This window comes from Xiphophorus hellerii, chromosome 10 (genome assembly GCF_003331165.1).
Source record: "Xiphophorus hellerii strain 12219 chromosome 10, Xiphophorus_hellerii-4.1, whole genome shotgun sequence".
NCBI lineage: Eukaryota > Metazoa > Chordata > Actinopteri > Cyprinodontiformes > Poeciliidae > Xiphophorus > Xiphophorus hellerii.
Window position 1 is genome coordinate 5513189 of NC_045681.1, and position 20937 is coordinate 5534125.

The window sequence follows — 20937 nt, forward strand, 5'->3', positions numbered from 1 at the left end:
GGATGAAAATATTGATAGCCCTTGAACTTTTTTTCACATTTTGTCAAGTTACAGCCACAAACTACAGTGTGTTTTATTAGAATTTAATGTGATAGGCTAACATACAGTAGTGCATTCATGTGAAGTGGAATTAAAATAATACATTGTCTTCAATTTTAAATATCCTAAAAAGTTTGGTCTGTATTTGTTATCAGTTGAGTTTTCAGTTGTGGGAAAAGTTGAATATCAAGAGATGCATTCCTTTCCACAGGGCTTATTGCTTCCCTGCATCAGGAAAAGCTACAACATAAAAAATATGACCAGACTTGAGATGTCTAGAATTAAAATGGTTGTAGTTAAGACTTTTTATAATTTTTTTAAATCTTGCCAAAATCTTGAAAGTCTGTGAGTCAAAAGTCAAAATCTAAATTAAATTGAAGACCTAAAACTTGATTTTCACATATTGTCTTTATCCCACCTGAATGACCTTTAGTAATTTTGTTAGTTAGTAAATTGTTAGAGGTTTAAAGCCCTAATCATGGAGAAAGGTGGTTCTGTGAAATGTTGACTTCAGCAATTTAAATACAAATGCTGAGAACATTTTCATTTTACTTCTGCCGTACTTTGTGCTGTTCACATAAAATTCCAAAGAGCATATTGTGCAGGTGGCGACTAAAGAATCTTCCAAGAATATTTTAAAGTAAAAGTCTATAAAGTAGCATCATAAGTATGTTTGCATGCTCCACTATTTATATGATCAAACTATCTGAACCAATGAACCTTCCTATAAAGAAAAAAACCCAAACTACTCATCTAGTTGGCGATGCATCTGAGAAATAAACCACCAGAGTTGCTCCCATTTATAATCTTCATAAATCCTTCTAAGATGTTTCTCCTTTAACAAATGATCTGGTTATTATATGGAAGCCCATTTACTACATCATATTGCCGGGTTGATTAAAGTTCTCACTTGGCTGCCTCTTATATTTTGATACGGACTGAGAAAGATATGAAACGGGGCAGGCAATAAGAGTATGTCATATTTTCACCTGAAGCATTTTCCTTTCGACAGTGCTTTGCTCAGAATAGGTGGGGTGACTGTGGAAGAGCCTGGTGCCAAGCTGTTGTCCTCAAGAGATGATCCGTGAGAGCTGCAGCCCTGCAGAGATAAAGAAAAAAAAGGTAAAAGACAAAACATAACAGTTAAAACCAGATATTTACATGTTAACAAAAAGCACACTTCCCTACACACTTTCAAAAACTTGATTCTGAAGAGACATCCTGTGATATGATTAGACTAAATTTGAAATGGGGAACCCTCCAGGTCTGCACACACTATCTTTACTGTGAAGAATGGAGGGCTGTTTTTGGGGGGAGGGACTGGTGCACTTGATCAAGCAGATGGCATTGTGAGGAGAGAACATTATATTTAAGTATTAAAGCAACATTCATAGACATCAACCATGAAATTAAGGCTGACTTAAAATTAAGACTGCAAGTGGGACTTCCAAATGAACAATGACCCTAACCATAATTCAAAATTAGATACAAAGTGTGTTACACACAGAAAAAAGTCTGGTCAGTTTAAATGCAACACTACTACTAAGGAAATGTGCAAATTTCTGCATTTTAAAGACAAAAAACTCTTAATTACTTATTAGCAGATTGAAAATAACATAATGAGTCAGTGTTGTTCAGGACCTAAATACAAAGACAAGGGCGAGAGACGCACATGGAGAACTGATTTTAATAGTAAATACACTCAGGGAGATAAAAAACAAAATACAAACTTTAAGAAACAACAAAGGATTAGACCCTGACTGAGTAAACCAACAACTATTTTAGACTGGTGAGTTAATGAGCAGATGAGAGAGCGCTGGAGAGTGCATGGAGCTCAGACACTGAAGGACGGGACTTCTTAAATTGTGGAATACAGGAAATAATTACTAACAAAATATAGTAAAAACCGACAGAAATACAAACCTAAAAATACACAGAAGCTTCAAATACCAAATTTGGTGACACAAAATGGCTTTTAAATACTTTTAATTATTTGTATGCGTGGCTTAACTAAAGTCTAGTCAGGTGGAGAATGTTCTCTTGCTGATGTTTCCCTACTCAGTCAGGCAGTGTCTTTAATTACATTGTGAACTGCTGATTAAGAGGAGTGGGGCGGCAATGCAAGCATAAACTTCCCGCTGGCCCTCGCAGCACTTCTGCTACTCTCAAGAATTAATCCAACATGAGATTACATTAATAGCTTTCTAATAAATTCCCTCCTTTAATTCCCAACCTTTATTTTTATCAGAATTAACACCATTATCTTACAACAGGCCACAGTCACAGCTCAAGCACAGCAGTCATGGATGCCCCAAGAACCCCTTTGTAAAGTCTTTAGATAATTCTGTTATTCTCATTACAGTACATCCCGAGCTGCCCTCTTTTTCTCTCCGTCCGACCGTGTGCCATTAAAGTGGTTGCATGTGACTTAGAGTTGGTTTGGGGGTCTCCTATTCCTGATAAGCCCCCTTTTTCCTCCCCTTACACTGACTCCCACAGGGAGCTGTTACCGCTGTTCACCAGTTGTGCAGCAAAATAGCATAATTTCGACCACCCTCTCATATGCCCCGCGGGTGGAGAATGCTTCACTTTCTGAGACAATTGCCTCGGCAAAGTTTCCTGCAGGATGATATCTATGTCAGAGGATAAAATAAATAGCTTGTGGCAAACAATGGCAGACCTGCACGCCGCAACCCATTTCGCTTGTTCCCTCCTATCTGGCTTTTTGTCTTTTTGTATGCCACTTGTGAAAACATTCAATAAACAGCACATTGTGGATTCTTTTGAAGGGTAAGACAAACAGAAAATGTGTGAGCCCGAGAGAGTAACAGTAAAATCCATCAATATGTGGACTGTCACCGAAATACCAACAAGTGGACGAACCTATGCATTCAGAGCAGCCATAATCTTTCATGGATTAATATCAAATTTCAGGTCCTGAACTGTGAATGATAGAATATTTGTCCAATCCTTAACAAGGTCAGTCCCTGTATCCGAAGAATAAACCAACACAAGATATTATATGGCTGACATCAACCATATGTCTGCTGTTCCTGCAAGGATGTGACTAATGCTGATGGAAAACAGTTTTGGTTCTTATCAAAATGTTAATCAGTTATTTTAGAGATGGAAACTGACGTGCACATGGGCTTAAAGTTGGCCACATTATTCAAGCTGCATCCTATCATGTAGACCCCATCAACCCTTAAAGGACGTTATTGTTTTCAATCATTTGAGCAATAATCAGAACCCACACTGGTAGGTAACATTGCTTGACCCTCTTTTGCTTTCAGAATTCAGAAACTGTGTGACAAGGTGCATTTTCCTGATAGAAATAGCTATCAGATGATGGGTCATAAAGACGTGGACATGGTTGAAAATGTGCTAAGAAAATGTCTCGCACATCATTACACCACCTATACTACCAGCCTGAAGTCGTGATGCAAAATGTCAATGTTTTTAAACTGTTTTTACCCTATATAATTTCTTACTCTGCCTTCTGAATGTAACAGCTGAAATCAGAGTAGTCAACATTTTTCCAATGTGTTATAGTCCATTTAATCTCGGTTTCCTGTTTTCATCATTCACTTCAAGGTTAAAATGCTGTAGGTTTGGAGTCCTGTACATATCGGTTCTGATAAGTTGGTGTTTGAGCTACTGCTGCCTTCCTATTGTCTTAAACCAGACTGACATCTTACATTAACAAGACATTCTCATTCACACAGCTGAAGTTCATTGGACATTTTCTTGTTTCTGGACCATTTATTGTAAAACAGAGAGATGATTGTCGGTCATGCACAGCTTTTTCTCTGGTTAACAAGGAATGATAAACTATGCCACATATCCTTTCTTCACCATTCTACCAATGTAACCATTGTAGGTTACATTAACTGGTTAAAATGTACCAGAACCTGAATATTCAAATGTTAAGAACTATTTGTTATACAACAATGACTTCGGTCAGAGACCTTTTCTAAATTGCCGTTATACTGACTGCTACAGGAGACCCTTTCTCTCCTCAGCCATCAGCATCTACAACAACTCTTTGAAGAAAACTGTGTAGTATCAATTACTATATTTAATTTTCCTCTGGGATTAATAAAGTATTTTGAGTTGAAATTGAATTTAATTTGAATAAATATCTAGTAAATTAGAAGTAAAGTGAAAATAAAGAATCCTTTCCTTTTTTTTAAAAAAATGGCTATGCTCATTAAATGTGGTCGGCTCAACACAGTAACTGTACTTGAGAATTAAAATCAGCCTTCCTCCATGACCATCTCAGTTTCTAGAACTAGATGATGTAGAAAACCTTTGTGGTGAGTTGAAGAGAGCAGAAGAAAACACCCAGGACTTTGTACAGTCTGTAGGGATTGTGAAAACAGGAATAGTGAAAGACCTCTCTCCTTCTGTATGCTGCAACCTTATGAAACTGCTGCCCTACAGGGAACAGGAGGTTGAACACAGTATTACAGGAGAAGTAGCAAAATCTGGCTTTTTAATAATGATTTTGTTGAAATCAGTATGTTCCTACCAGACTAAATAAATGCATCCATAACAGCTTTTTAGCGTGATATCATACTGCAAAAATATTGAAATTTATTTGAATGGAATTTACGCAACTTTCCCAAAAGATGACAAAAAATGTGAGCCAAAATGTCATGAACTGTTTTGCTTTTAAATTTCCCAGAAAGCAAGCAGCCATTCTACTGATTACTTGTTACCCTGGCACTTCATACATTTAAGTATGCAACATCTTTGAAAGTGTAACTCCAGAGTATTTTAAAAATTTACTTCACGTAAGAGAACATTGCCCCGAAGCACATACAAGTTTGAGTATTCTAAAGGCATATCTCTGCAAATTTTGGAAGAGCAAGTTCTACTCTGGGGTTTTTACCTTTGCCTGCCTCCATGTTTTATGCTCCTGAGAGTGACTTGTCCAAAGTAAGGCCGCAATGATCACTATTATTTTACACAGTTTTGGCCGGGAAGATTCCTCTAACATATAACATATTTTTTAACAAGAAGCCTGAGACACATAGTTAGCATCTCTTTAGCTTCCTGTTGTTTGGAACACAGTGTCTGTTCCTTCCAGCTTAGGTTGTTGTTTGTTTCGGTGCAGGCATCCAATTGGTCTGCTATATTTTCAGAACACATCTTTAATACTCCAAGCATTGATTTAAATTTGATGCACAATGTGTCCAAGTGTACACACATATTACCATTAATTTCCATGTTGCTTGTAAAGTATTTTGGAATGAGAACTATTTGGTGATGCACCATCCATTGTTAACATTCATTACCAGCTGCTCACAATTTTCTGTTTGCAGCAAAGTACATTTTCTGGGAAAATCTAAATTTGATCAGAATTTTCCCTTGAAAAAGCAATAGGTGGCCTGCACACAAATATTTATACCAAATATTTCAATTTTTTAAACTTTTAGACTTTTCCACATTTTGTCATGTTAAAACCACAAACATAAGTACAACTTATTGGAATTTTATATGATATACAAAGTAATGCAAAATTGTAATATAGATAGAAAATTCTACTATTTTTTCTTTTACAAATACAACTCCGGAAAGTTTTATTTTCAGGCCCCTCTACTCTAATATGCGTAAATAAAATGTATTGCAACCAATTTGCCTCGACAAGTCATCTGTTTATTTGGTATTTGTGTATTTGAATAATAGTAACAGTAATTTCATCTCAGAATAAATACAGCTGTACCGTAAAGAGATCAAAAGTTTTAGAGAACGCTAGAGAACAGTTGGCACCATGAATTCCAAACAACACCTTAACCAGAGAGCATCTCACTGAGCCCTGTTCAATCCATCATCCAAATGTAAAAAGAGTACTGCACAACTGCAAGCCAACCAAGACATGGCTATCCACTTAAACTGACATGGTAGATAGACATTAAACTGAGAAGCAGCCAAGAGGACCACTGGTACGTTGAAGGAGCTGCAAAGAGCCACAGCTTCAACTTCATAATTATGAGTTCCTTACCAGTGGCCTGTCACATTGAATCCCAATAAATTACATTCATTTTTGTGTGACAGTCTAATTTCAAGGGGTATTTAATGCACCTGAAAGCCCTTAAAGAAATATATGAGAAAGCATTCTGGTAAAAGAACGTTCCTGAACAGGTTCCAGTCAGTTTGCATAATTTTGACAACCTGTGTCAAGAACACCTGACATTTAATATTTAAGACTTGAAGTATGGTCGACCTGAAAAATCATATTAATTACTCAAAAATTATAATTTAATTTGAAAAGTACACAATGTCAATAGCACTCATGTAAAGAGCACTCTTGCAACATAAAGTTAGTTTTTGAAGCAAAAGAGGTAGAAAATAAAACTGCATCTCTAACATCATAGAACAGCAACAGAGTGATCTGTAGAAAATATTCTCTCTTTGCTAAAAAAGACTATTAATACATTCTCTTTAGTGGTCTGGATCAGTTATTTCCACTTTAACCCCATCTGAAGATAATTATAAAGGCAGCTTAATTACACTTTGATTTTGCTTTTAGATATACTGTAATTGTTTCATTTTACATCCTTATAAATTTTGTTTTATATCTGGGGTTGACTGACACATTTTTATATTAGTTGTATTATTTATTTACATATTATGTTAGCTTAAAGACTTATGATTTTAGTCTCTATGCTTCTATATTTTCTTGAAAGTTTACCTTTAGTTTCTTCTTGTTAACAGAATTGATGTAATTGTGTCACCTGTATATCCTGAACTAATGAGGTCCACTTACTGCTTTAACGAAACCTAAATTTGTGTATTTTGTAAACATTTTTCTTCAGAACAGTTTCTAACAGGGACAAAATTGTCAAAAAGTTCTATGAAAATTTTGGTTGAAAAGTAACGGAAATGACAAGTTTTAAAATTGAAAGATTCTTTGTTCTGGTAGTAAAGTATGCTTGATTGAATAAGACATTCAGAAACACATTCTTAGTGTTTCATCACAGTACAGAACAAATCTACTGATTAAAGCAATCAAAGCAGGAAAGAAATCACTGAGCTTTTGACAAATTTTACATAATTCCACGTGATTCTTTCATCTAAGCAAATCCATGACGTTTAGGAGTAAGTTTAGGTGGGCTGGGATAAAATGCCTCTTGCAAAGAAGGGAAGATGTCTGTTTTAGTTAAGTGTTTCTTGTTCCAGTAACATATGCTATCCCAGACGTGGAGCACTGCCCTGGTAATTATTATGTCAAAGTCATGTCAAGGTACTGCATTGCGCTGAAAGGCTTGGGATTATTACACAACAAACCTTGAGGGAAAAATATCTTTGTCAAAAACACCTGAGTTCATGTAGCGACACATTTCTGGGGGCATGAAAGAAAAATGGAGAGGCGCATCATTTTATCACAGAGGACAATGACCGAAATGGACTTTGGTTTTAGTCTGTCCTCTGCACCTGCCTCAGCAGAGCCAAAGCTTTGTTTCTGCCTCGCTGGTCTCATCCCCCAGCAAACTGCTTAAAATGCACACATAGAGAAAAAAAGAAGAAAAAAAAGAAAAATCAGAAACCATCCATTGTGTTCTGAGGCTGAGTTATGCAGGAGATGTGGCGTCTGAGCCTCCTCAAAGAGCATGCCGCTATGTTCTTCCTTGCAGATTTGTTTCATTTTGTCTGTTCATACTTAAAAGAAAAACAGGGAACTGGTTGGACCGCACCACCCACATAGCGTGTTCTCTTCCTGGATGGTTTCAAGCTGTGGGAGTGGGAGGTGAGAAGCAGTGGTCTGGGGGTCTCTGTGTCAAATCGGTGGAGGAAAAAAAAAGGCTTTCTCTTCCTAATCTTTTTTTCTTCTGTTCAGCTCATGCCCCCTCCTGGGTACTTATAGCCGGTGATCTTTCACATCCCTCCTTAAGCTTCCTTCACACTGTTCAAAAATAGCTTTTTTGTTTCTGTGTTGTTGCATTGTTATTGTGTTTTATTTCTGACTTTGCCCTTCTTCTGACTTTTTTCCAGTGTCCAGCAGTGGCCGTATTTTATGGCTGGATACAGATATTTCCCTTTGCTGTGCCTGTTATATTCCTGTTATTGACATTTGTTGTTAGCGTACTATATCATGGTTTAGCAATACAGGATATTGTGATTTTAAACAAATGTATACGCTCGTTGTTTTTCTTTTTAGTTGTGAACTAATCTTAGCTCCGATTTTCAAACAACATTGGGAAAAGCTTTCAGATTGTGCCAGCTGCAGTTCTGTGGGAGGAGCTAGCTTGAAGGGTGTTAGTTTCTAGTGGTTGACACAAGACACTGTTAAATTATTAAGGAGCCTCAGCACAGGCTTGGGCTGACTACAGATGAGCACTACCTTGCAACAAATACAGTGCTGGCCACATTTATCAGTATTCCTGCTAAAGATGTGTAGGAAAAAACCCTTAAAAATAAATTCAACTTATATAGCAGAAATACATATTTATTTACATAGAAATGGGTAGATCTATAAGTTGTTTTTAAGCAGTATCTGCATATAATGTGTACAACAGTATCACACTAGTAGTACAAGGTTAAAAAAGAATCTTTTGTGTTTTTCAGTAGCAAAGTGGGCTACCATTCCATAAATATAAGAATTTACTGAAGTGACCTCATTCTCCTCTAATAATAGTATGATGTTTTTCTTGAGTTTAAAATCTACTAATAGAAATAAAATTGGTTAATTCTTTAAATTTCACAAGAAAGCATTTTCTATAGCAAATATTTATACAATTACAATTAGATATGTTTAATTTTGCAGCAGAGAGGGCAAAAGTAGTTATTTAGAATGAAAATGTTGCTGACTACTGTTATATGGGAATGCTATGTTCCTATTAATCAATAAGTTGCCTTTTATTAATACTCAAAGTTGATTATTAATCATGAGACGTGCATTAACAACTGAACCACAGTAATTTTGTTATGCACAATTTTTTGTTCACTTTTATTTTCCCCCATCACTTGATACATTTACTCAAATTTAAGTCAGTTTTTTATTTTTTTAAATTGTGGTTGATTTAATTCATGCCTGCTGATTGTAAAACTAACTGTCAAGGTCTAATGTGCCACCAACTGCTCACGCTCTACCCTACTCTAGATTTCTTGTGTGTCACAGAAGGTGCAAAATATTGAGAATTTTCACTTTTACTTAATCTAGGGGTAGATATCGTGGCGAATAGTGTGATGAAAAAGTATATCAGCAGTATAGCAGCTGAAAATAACAGAGCCAATTTTAAAAGTAACTACAGAAAAAAAGCATCTTATTTATGAAAAAATGTTATGAACAGTATTAAAAAATTAGGGGAAATTCAGCAAATTGCAGCAGCATTACAGTGTGTGATTGCACTCTTTTGATGATGCCTTTGCAAGTGTACATTAGAGTGCAATTACCTTTCTATAAAGCTTTATCATGTGCATCCCCCTGGTGCTTCAGAGTTCAGTTCTCTTGCTGGTTTGTAGCTACTTTTTCTCTGATGCTAGCACAGGGCACTGCATTTTCCTTTCTCTCCTGGAAACTGGGTCATATCTTACTAATGCTGTTTCTCTCTCCAAAAGGTCTTGGTGCTCAGATTTTATTTACTCATCAACAGATTTTTGCAACCTTTTTGCAAAAGGTTGCAAAAATTACTTTTCGATTTTAAGAGAGCCGAGGACTATATCTCACAGAAAGCTGCCATTCCCATTCAAGTTCTCCTGCAAATTCAAAACATTTGCAACAACAATGTGGAGTCGTCTGGAGCTGAATTCGTCTGGCTTACCCAGCGTCACCGCGCTCTCATTGTAACTTCAGGGATTTTGCAAACCAACAATAATCATAAATTTCAATCCGCGTTTTCTCACAGGAATCTGTCACTGTGAACATGACAGGCAGATTTTTCCTGTATAATGCACGGCGCATTTATTTTGAACTATTATACCCCCGCTGCCTCTCATCCCATGTTAGATAGAGGTCTGAACAAAAGGCTTCAGTCAGCAGAGAGATTATTAGGACATACATCATAGATCATCCTGTCAGGCACTCTGAACTCTGCATTGTATGTAAACACTGCTTACACAAAGATGAAATGGCAATAATGTTGATTAAGCGGGTGACTGCAAATAAAATCAATGGTAGCTGAAACACTTACTTTTTGAAGATGAAGGTTGTACTGAGTCCTGGGAGTGGAGTTGGACATGAGGCCAGAGCTGTTGACACTGCAGTCTCTCAAGCTGCGGCTCTCGGAGAAGTGAGCCTGGAGTTTTTCCCGGTGTCTTCTGTAGAAGACGGGAAAACAATGTTAGCAAGAAGACTCTGAAAATGATTGCAAGATTATGATTAAAATTAAGATGTATGCAAATTACCAGGATCGAGATACAGTATATGGTGCTGTGAAAAAGTATTTGATCCCTTTTAGATTTCATCAGTTTGCATGTTTTTGTACCCGTAAATGTAGTCTGGTTAATATGTGCCTAAAAGTTATTTTTAAAAAGCATTTTCAATTTAACAGACAAACCTGATACGATTGTATATTCTAATTTATTGAATATATATTTGTATATATACATATTTTTTCAGAATAGAATTCTCAAACAACAATGTCAATCAGGGTTGTCTAGAACCCTAGATATGTGTGTCAGTAACTTTAACTGTGTTTATTTGAGTTTGTTGATCATACATTTTGCAGTACTAACATTTGAAAGCAAAAACCAGAAAATACCAGCAGCAGCATAAGCCATCCTGGTATCGTGAAAAGACCCCGATGCTAATGCCGGATAACTTCCACATCTGATGACATTCTGACAGTGCGATCACATTCATTTAGGAAAACCTTTCACTGGAATTGCATGCTTCAATGTTAATTTATTCGCCCTAACCACCCTGCATTCAATTTAATGCCCTAAACTGACACTCGAAAAGGGTAGATACAAGGTAAACAGCACTTGCCTGCAGTGGCATGTTATTTAATACATTGAGATCATGCAATCGTGCCATTTAGTGATTAAAAAGTCTTCTGACAATTGAAGACTTTTGCGACAACAAGACACGACAACATTTGTTCGAGGCTGGATGTCTGCAAGCACCGTCAAAGGTCAAAGCTACAAAGTGAGCACGAGCGAGATATGTCACTCTGGCTTTCCTTTCTAGACCTGTAGCTGAAGGGTTTGATGGTAGAGCGGGGACAGCTTTAAGAGAGAAGATGTGTTGCTCAAGGAAAAATTTAATCAAGGAAGTGTAGCGTGAAACATCCATTACATGGCTGTATGATATTATTCTATTAAAAGAATAAAAGAAACGAGGCCAAAAACAGACACTGGATCATGTCTACACAGTGAAAAGCTAGAGGTGAGAGTGTGGTGATATATATAAGGTAACAAAAACTCTAAGTGAATTATCTTTGAACAGGTGTTAATTGATCCATCTGCAAATTTGTTACATGCTATTTCTTAAGGTGACAGTAACAATAGTTGTCTATGGGACTAATGCCTATCATTGTGATATGTAGTGTACATTTTCTTTTCTTACTGTAATGCAAGATAGACTTCTGTGTTTTTGTCACCTTTTTAAAATGTCGCTTTTTCAAATATGCTCAACTGATTGGATTACATTACAGGTGCAGCCTGTTTTCAATGAGCCTGGAAAATAGAATGTTAGTTACTGTGAGACTGCAACCTGTACTAACGTGGAGAGAAATCTAAAGCCTGACTCATTGTCATAATTGGAGCGATTTAAAGTCTCACTTTTGTCTTGTTTAAGCTCCAGCTGTTCTTGTCTCACCTGATTCACTTGTATTAACTTTCAATAGCTGTCATGTATCTTACTTGCTTTGCTTTAGTGTGTTTTAGTTTAATTTTAACTATACATAGTTAAGCATCAAATGAAGTTGGATTTTCTCTGTGATAGATTAATGCTCCGTTTGTAATGATATAAACATCATCCTTTTTTCAATGTTTCCCCCATACAAAATATACTTGACCCAGTGTTTCTGTATTAAACTGTTTACTTCCTGGATAAAGTATTTTTGCAAAACTATCACTGCCATTTATTTTTGTGTACTCTGTATTCCTTTCTGGTACAGGAAGCAGCTCTGGCCCAGTGCATCTGTGCTTAGCCATGTTTGTTTCCTGGTCAAGGCCACAGACAGAGCTACAGCTATCATTAGCCATTTGAACTAGCCTTATTTTTCTTTCCCATAGAAAATACCCCAGGTGTTTCTGAATATAGCAGCATTTCTTTTTATTTTTTTTTTGCTACTCTATTCCACTATCAGACGTATTGTGCCTATTTTAACTCTATATATTCCTTTGTTATTTCCTATAGAGTTAAACAGGACCAGTGCGTCAGTGCACACTTCCACTTCTTTTTCTTTGTCACAGAAAGTACTCCCCTGTCACTTGCTTCCATGTTTAGCTATGTATCATTTCTGGCCTGATTGTTAAACAGAGCTATTGATGCCATCAACTCTGTGTGCTCCTTTACCCTTCTCTTTTACACGGCTTTTCCTTTCCACAAGATGTATCCCTGAGCCTGTGCTTCAGTTTGTTCTTTGTCCTCTTCCTCTCCTAGCTACTCGCTTGGTTTTAATGGAGGTCTCCTACTGCTATAAGTGAGTTGTTTTTTTTCCTCTGTTGCCACTTGCTCTCTCGGGAGGAGGGATTGCTTTCATGTCAACCACTTTATTCAGTCAGATAAGGCTCCATATAATGTCAGTTACAAAGATTTGTAACAACTGACATTACAGAACCAACTGAACATAACTATTTTGTTTAATTGCACTAGAATGTGTGTATGATCTATATTCAATGATATATTTTGATTGGAATGAACTGACATCATTTCTCTATATTAGTCACAATTTTAATTCTATTCATTTGTACATGAACTAAAGAGTTTAAAACAGACTGAATCAACTATCTATAAATATTTAAAAGCAACTGACTGAAGCATATGCAGAGAATAACAAACTTTACTGCTACATATTTGCAAGGACTTATGCAAAGACCTATGTTTAGGAAGTAATTAGCCAAATTAAATTAGATAAAAGCAGAGCATGTAACAGGGGAGAAGTAAAACACATATTTATTGTTGTGTCTGTTTGAATTAAAGCATGTTCAGCAAGTCCGCAGCTTAGTGCATCATTCTGCATAAATTATACATGGCATCCTGTTAAATGAATTCCACTTAGTAATAAATCTACAAGTGTTGTTGGTTTTTTGGTACACATCCAAGCTGTCACATGCATTCAAACATACGAGCAACTGTAAGCTCACAAAACAGAGTTCTGGCTATAGGTGGACTCGTGAGTATAAACTGTTTATTTTATGATCTTGAATGTTTATGGGAATCGTTCTTATGACAGGGCAGATTGATAATAAAACAAATTCCTTCAATGAATTTTAAAACAATTACTGGATGCATAAATTTGAATGCATTGTAGATAATTTCTAATATATCCAGGTTAAAATACAAAGTCGGCCTTCTATCACCTGAAGAACATTTCCAGGATTAAAGGACTAATGTCTCAGCAAAATCTAGAGAAACTCATCCATGCGTTCATCTTCAGTCGTATTGATTATTGCAACAGCGTCTTCACAGGTCTGTCCAACAAATCAATCAAACAGCTGCAGCTGATCCAGATCGCTGCTGCTCGCGTTCTCACTAACACCAGGAAGATAGAGCACATAACACCAGTTTTAAAGTTCCTACACTGGCTCCCTGTAGCTCAAAGAATAGACTTTAAAATACTGTTGTTAGTTTACAAATCACTGAATGGCTTAGCACCACAATACATTAAAGATCTGCTGTTGTTGTATCAACCTTCCAGACCTCTCAGGTCTTCTGGTTCTGGTCTGCTCTGCATCCCCAGAACCAGAACCAAACAAGGAGAAGCAGCTTTCAGCATCTATGCACCACAAATTTGGAACAAACTTCCAGAAAACTGTAAAACAGCTGAAACACTGACTTCTTTTAAATCTCAACTAAAAACCCACCTGTTTAGAATTGTATTTGAAATGTAATCAATTACAAATTTATTAATGGAACTTGACTTAATGATTCTATATTGCATTGTGTTTCTGTGTTTGTAATGATGTAAAGCACTTTGAAATGCCTTGCTGCTGAAATGTGCTATACAAATAAAATTTGATTGATTGATTGATAAACATGCACCCCCATTAATTAAAGCAGTCATCAATACTATTATGCCACAATTGTGGCTGGGTATTGGATCACTTTTCTGTACTGACTTGGTAGAGTCAGTCAGATTCCTCAGCATTCTGCTACCACCACTATGTTTGGAAGTTCTCAGAGTATTTGTAGGTTTGAAAGTTTTCACTCCTAAAAATATTTTAAATATCAAAACATAACTGTGACCAATTGGCTATGTCTTTGTCTCATCTGACTACAAAACAATTCTCTAGTTGTTAGCTGCACATTTCAGTTGAGTTATTATGTCTCACTGTGGAAACACCAGTTTTTTTTTTTTGCCTGGCACCTTCTAAGTCTATAGTTATGTAAAATGTGCCTCATACATGGCAGTGCGAATGGTGTTCCAATTTCCAGCTCTTGATCAGCTTGAACCTTAGTGATTCTTGTATAAATACATATTTTATTCCAATTAAAGATGACACTCTGTAAGGAAAATGTCCCTAACAAACATCAAAACAATTTTTAAATGAATGATTTTCTGAATGGCCTCCCCACAGTTCTGACCTCCACACTATTGAAAATATGTAGTCTTATACTCTAAAGCTGGAAATGTACCAGACACCAATCATTCTAAATGAACTCCAACAAGTGTGCCAAGAAGCATGGTCAAATATCCAATCAGAATTATGCCAAATGTTTGTTGCTGGTAACCAGAGGCATGTAATAAAGGCATTTTCTATGGGGCAGTTTTCCAAATAAAAGTATAAGCCTTTTTGTAAAATTTGGATGCACTGAAGATTATGTAAACATTATCTCATCCTGGATAAATAATTGTTCAATCCATCATTTAAAATCTCTGAATTATTAGGATATTAATGCTGCTGACAAATATATGTTAATCTCTGATCAGAATTGTATATAGGATATATTTTTGTCTCTGCAGTACAGCTCTCATAAAATCAAGATAAATACCTTTCTTGTGGTTAATCTCCTCTGTGACATGGTGTAACAAATTACATTTTTTTCTCTTTTACTGAAGAACAGAATAAACTTCAGCATTAAGAAGAAAATCCATTTATCCTAGCTCCACAACCCTGCAACATTCAAGTCAAAGGGAACCAGTTTAGCAGGATATGTGGGTTTAGATCATTTACAGTACATTAAACCTCCTGGTGAGCTGCTGGTCACACTGACCAATAGGGCAATGTGTTACTTAGAGCTCTGCTGTGCTGAAGAAACGAAAATAGAGGAAAACACTTGAGTTTATCACAACCAATTTAATCAACGTAGCTTCTATGAGGAATTCCTTCATTCTCTGCCGTTTACCTTGCCTTGTGTACATTTCTTCACTAACTGGCTGCAAGATAGTAATTGAGTTTAGAGGTGTTTTTGCATGTTTAGTGGTAGCCTACTATTACACTCACATTTACATACTCTTCAGCAAAATAGTCCTCTTGATCCTTTTTACATATTTTTTTGCATTTTACATAGTTTTTTAATATGACTGGCTAACAGTGTATGTTTTTTTTAAAGTGGAAGGCAAATCAACTTGGCATGCCTTTTAATTTGGTCTCCATTAGTCAGTCCTTTGCAGAAGCAGTCTTTGCTGTGATTAAAGCTGTAGGTATTTTGGAGAATGTTTCTACCTGCTTTGTGCATCTGGACTAGCCACAGATCAATTATAGATGTGAACATTAACTGGGATGTTCTAAAACATAAAAATGCTTAATTCTACTCCGTTGTATTGTTGCTCTACGTGTAGCCCAGGTTTTTCATAGAAACCTTGAAAGGTTTTCTTCCAGAACTGCCCTCTAGAAAAGAATCCCCACAGCATGACGATGCCACTACCTCACCATGATGGTAAACTGTTTAGTGTTGTTTAAATTTGTAGTTTTCAACAATGCAAGGTTTGCGTTGCATATCAAAAACTCCATCTGGGTTTATGTTGAGATTGCATTACACAAAGGTGGAGAGAAACTGCTTAGTCCCTTGTAAAGACAGTTGTTTGTGCTGAAATTCATTTAAATTAGACTATTTAATGCAGAGCCTAAATGATCTAAAAACTTTTTATAGCCACGCTTAATACAAAAACAGTATAACCTACACTAAAAAATATATAAAAACTATGTATCTTTTTTCCACACATCAAAATTATGCACTAATTTGTTTTGGTCTACTGCATAAGATTTTAATAAAATACATTCAAATTTGTGGTGTTGACATAATAAAGTGTGAAAAAAAAATTAAGGGACTTTCACAAAGCACACTACCGACATATGCTTTTATCAAGCTTCTGTGTTTAGGACTCCCTCGTATCCTCAGCAGTATACATGTACTTTGCTTTATGCAAAGCGTATGTGACACACCTGCTTGCTATAACCACTTTACAGATAAATCTTACATGAGTATCTGTCCCAAATGCATCCCACACAATTTGGATTTGTTGCTTAACTTAAAAAAATCCTCCACCTGACTCACACGTTGGGCTCCGTGCCATGAGAATAAAGTGCCTCTTTCTGCACAGCTCTGGGCTTACTCTGCTAATGTGGTTCTGGCTGGAATCACTCACTTGTTGCGGCGGTAGAGAGCCATGCATGCCACTCCGAGAAGACAGATCCCCGAGGCAATGCTGAAGATGGACAGCACCTGCCTCTGGTAGGTGTCACCACTCTCTGCAGAGAAGAGAGAGAATGAGATTTAGGGCAATGAATATCCACTGTGACCCAAAGGAGTGCAAAACAGAAAGAAGATGCATTCTGAATTATCCCACTAAGCACAGATGTACAGATAGCATGAAGCAACCAGTGTTGCTGTCAGTTAAAGTTAGTCTTTGAAGACTTGGAAGAGGGACATGGCAGATACAGGCAGGGCTCAGTAACATGTGATAACTGAAGTGTGATAATCATTTCCTTCAGAAAAACCCAGCAGGGAACACCAATGAGTTGCCTGAATGGGACAAATCCTCAGAAAGTGTGTGTGTGCATGAGAGTGCATCGTCTGCGTTTGTGCTTCAGCTTTCCAAGACTGATGGTGACAGGGAATTAGTAGCAAATGAATGCCCCCGGAGCTCCCTGTCAGACCTCTACTCATCAGAAGCAGAGTTGTGAGGTCAGAAGTGCCAGGGACAAGTGGCAGTTGATCCCAGCAGATATCACTCTGTGCAGTTACACTGCTTACCACAGCGAATAATGCTGGATTGAAAATGGTGCATGGTTTGGACTCTTTAAATGCCTTATGTCTTGAGATGAAAATGCCCACAATGCATAGCCTTGAAGGCACTATATCACAAATCTACCAGTATCACTGAAAACTAGGTGTAATTCTCTGTCCTGTGGTTCGTAACACCAGCTCCTGTACAAGAAATTACAAACAATAAACCCCTTGTGTCTGATTTATGATTTCAACACATTAACTACTGCAGGAATAGGTGCAGGAAAAAGAAAACCATGAAACCTTTTCATGACCCTTCACTGTGGCTCCTGATCCTGTCAAGACAGAACTATCAGGGGAGGTCCTTATCTGTGTTTGTCTGTCCTACTTTTTCATCTTTCATACAAACAGGAATTTTACCTGTTTATGCTCAATGGTAGTGTGCATTCAAGCACTGCATGTTACAACATTTATATTCATTATGTTCCTCGGCATGATATTGGTGCTGCATCAGTGAACCTCAAGCTGTACTCTGTTTCTTTTTTTGCCACATCTGTCGCAGTATCTACAACACATTTTATGCGAGTTCAAACTTGAAGAAATTAACATCAGGTCTGTGGAATATCTGTATTGCTCATCATGAACCATCAACATGTTCGTTGCTCATGTATTGGTGTAAAATGCATAGTGTTTTACAGCCTAAGGACAGAGCAACTCAACTAAGGTGAGCAAATCCTTGACAGAGCACACAGTGTACAACAAAAGTAAGAGACGTCATTATTTGGACGTGTCTTGCGTCATCAGACGTAAGAGACGTCCAATGGAGTCCTCAAGTTGTGATTCTATGTACAAATATGTGCATTTGTTTGTGTTACTAACAAGCAAAAGCTGTTTGTTAGTAACACAGATTTGCACTTTTTTGTGTTACTAAAAGATGTTTGTTCTTTTAGCACGATGCTGTATATTTTGCCCTTTCATCATTTTATATCTTCCTAGTTTTTGTTGTGGTGCATCTGACTTTTAGGTGCAACAAAGTCATCTGCTGTTGGACAGGTACCATATTTTAGGGAGCAAAGTAATTTGAGTACATGAATAATCCAGTACAAGAGAACACTGGTTAGAAATGTTATATTTTCTTCACACTTTTAATTAAGGAGATTCTAAAGTTCTTGCAGAAATTTTCTTGGATAACTTCTACAGCTTCATTGAAGGCACATCCTTCTTTGATTTACTGTCTTACTGGAACAGCTCTTCCAGTCTGTGAAACAAGCACTCTGCGAATGATTTTTGCTCAGATTTCTTTATATTTCTCCATATCCATCTTTCTCTGTGTACGCTCTCCCTGTTTTTGCGACCATAAAATCATTCCCACAGCAGGATGCTGCTATCATCCTGTTTGCCTGTTGGCTCGGTATTAATGAGCCAGTGCTGAACGTCTACATTCATTCAAATATACCGTTGAGAATTCTGGCTCTGTACCATTCAGGTCCTGTTTCATCAAGGTTTTCTTTTAGCACTCAAACTAATTCACCTTCCTTTTATTAAAGTCCCAGCTGACTGCCATGTACCTTTAGGTGAGTTATGGTGTCTGTCTGGCCACCCCACCATACATACTTAATTGGTGGAAAACTGAGCGTGTGTGTGACCTTAACTATGGAGTCACTTTCGTAGCAACCTAGTGGTTGCTGGTTATTGGTTTCCTGTCTTACCATTTGTCTTAAAATACTACATTTAACTGGACAGTAGCTGCTGTTGTTTCCAAACTGTAACTTTAAAATAGAATTTTGACTACAATTCCATCTCAGTGGTCTGCACAAAAATCTCTTGATTTTACGAGTTTCTTTCTTACACTAAGGTATGTTTCTTTATAAGTGTGCCAAAGAATTGTAAAGAGGATTTGCAAATTTCTTTAGAAGAATATGAAGTCATACAGTTAACACAAAAACAAATTAGATTTTGTTTGATTATTTCTATGCTGTCACAATGCTTCCTGGCATTAAATCTTGCACAATATTTTTTCACAGATCATCTGTCTCGTATGCCATCGTCAGGACATAGTGACAGTTAACAAATATTTAACAAAATATATTTTTCATAAAAGTTACCTACTACATATATAATATAACAAATAAAGGCCTAAGAAGTGTGTGGGAAAACCATACAAAGGTACAACAATCTGGTAACCTGTCCTCATGTTGATCACCAGTTTGGTCAAACACTGCTGCAGGATGGCATCTCATTATTTAATTGAATTTGTGGCAATTCAGTCAATATGGTGGTGTTGTTTCCTATAGCATGAACAGCAATCCCAAACTGAGGTCAAGAGTTTTGACTCAATATAGTCAAAACTGCAATGCTTAAGGACTGGAAGCTATACCTGTTTTCCAATATTGTAACACATGTGCTACTTCAACAAAAAAAATAATGCATGAACATAAAATGCCACTGTTATTTAACTTTACCACATCACAGCAGTGAAGCTATGACACTTCTGATAGTCTGAGCTATCATCACATGCTTGACTTCCAGCTTGTTCCTCAATGTTTCCAGCGTGGCATCAAATGCCCTGTTTTTAAGAAATAAACAGCAGGAGATGCCATGGCCTAAATGTAACATTTGCATCTCAGAGCTCCTTCGAACCCTTCGGCCTTTGCCGTCAATTGAATGATCTCTCAATGGCTGGACATGTGAAACACAGGGAATGTCTTTCCCTGCTGCTGCATTATCAGTGCTCATGCAGAGCGCCACCTGAGACCAACCTCTGTCTCATTTTTTTGATGGATGAAATAGGCTTTTCTGAAATAGGAACAGAAAAAAACAGCTGTCTACAGAGTTGTGCTGAATGGCTGTAAGGAAAAACCCTGATATGCAGTCTGTACATAAAGCTATTACAGGTCTTTCATGCTGGATGCCTACGAGGCACTCTTGAAATTAGATGCAACAGCATGTTAGGGAACAGAACAAAGTGAACAGCCCTAGCAATACTGGCTAAACTATGTTGTACTAACACAAAGACAAGACAATCCCGTGTGGCCAGCAATACCATAACAGCCACTTAACATTTGGCTTTGATGAAAGTGCATAATGAAGGCCGTGCTAAACTATCCATGACAAAACGGGGTATTCAGCCCGAAATACATCAGAGTGAACCAGTGAGACTTGTGGAGCCTAAGGGGCTGGACTAAAGAGTACAAGAAAATCATATTTAGAGTGTTCCATCCTACATCAAACATGGCTATGCGTCACATCAGCACACATACAACTTACATAGCAAGTACCCAAAGATCCACCAGTAATGCTGAAGAGAAAACAGGTTATAATGCATACTGTTTATCTTGAAAAATCCTCTATCATTGATCAGTCTTGGATGCATTCCCTATAGTAAATTTATTAACCTGCAGAAGGATTCTGAACTTATTTAGTCCCTATATTAAAAGTTGCTGATCTGAGGAAGATTGTGTGCAGAGCTGGCTTTTTCTTCTGATTAGATCTGTTTTCTGGATCAAGTGTGTGACATGACAAATGTGTACATGACAATACCTATGTAAATCTTTATATGTTTGGTTTTATGTATCAAAAGCAAGGCAAAGAGAAAAAGAAAGTGTATTGACTCC

At 37.0% G+C, this 20937-nt stretch overlaps 1 protein-coding gene across 1 annotated transcript in view; it reads right to left on the bottom strand.

The window, feature by feature from the left end:
- The window catches only part of nrg3b (neuregulin 3b), a 264283-nt gene that overhangs the window by 14350 nt on the left and 228996 nt on the right, over nucleotides 1-20937 (bottom strand). Inside the window, exons 5-7 of the mRNA XM_032574450.1 lie at nucleotides 16743-16845; nucleotides 10176-10302; nucleotides 1029-1138 (exon numbers count right to left, since the gene is read on the bottom strand). Of these exons, the coding sequence (XP_032430341.1) occupies nucleotides 1029-1138; nucleotides 10176-10302; nucleotides 16743-16845 (340 nt within the window). The remainder of the gene's footprint in view (nucleotides 1-1028; nucleotides 1139-10175; nucleotides 10303-16742; nucleotides 16846-20937) is intronic.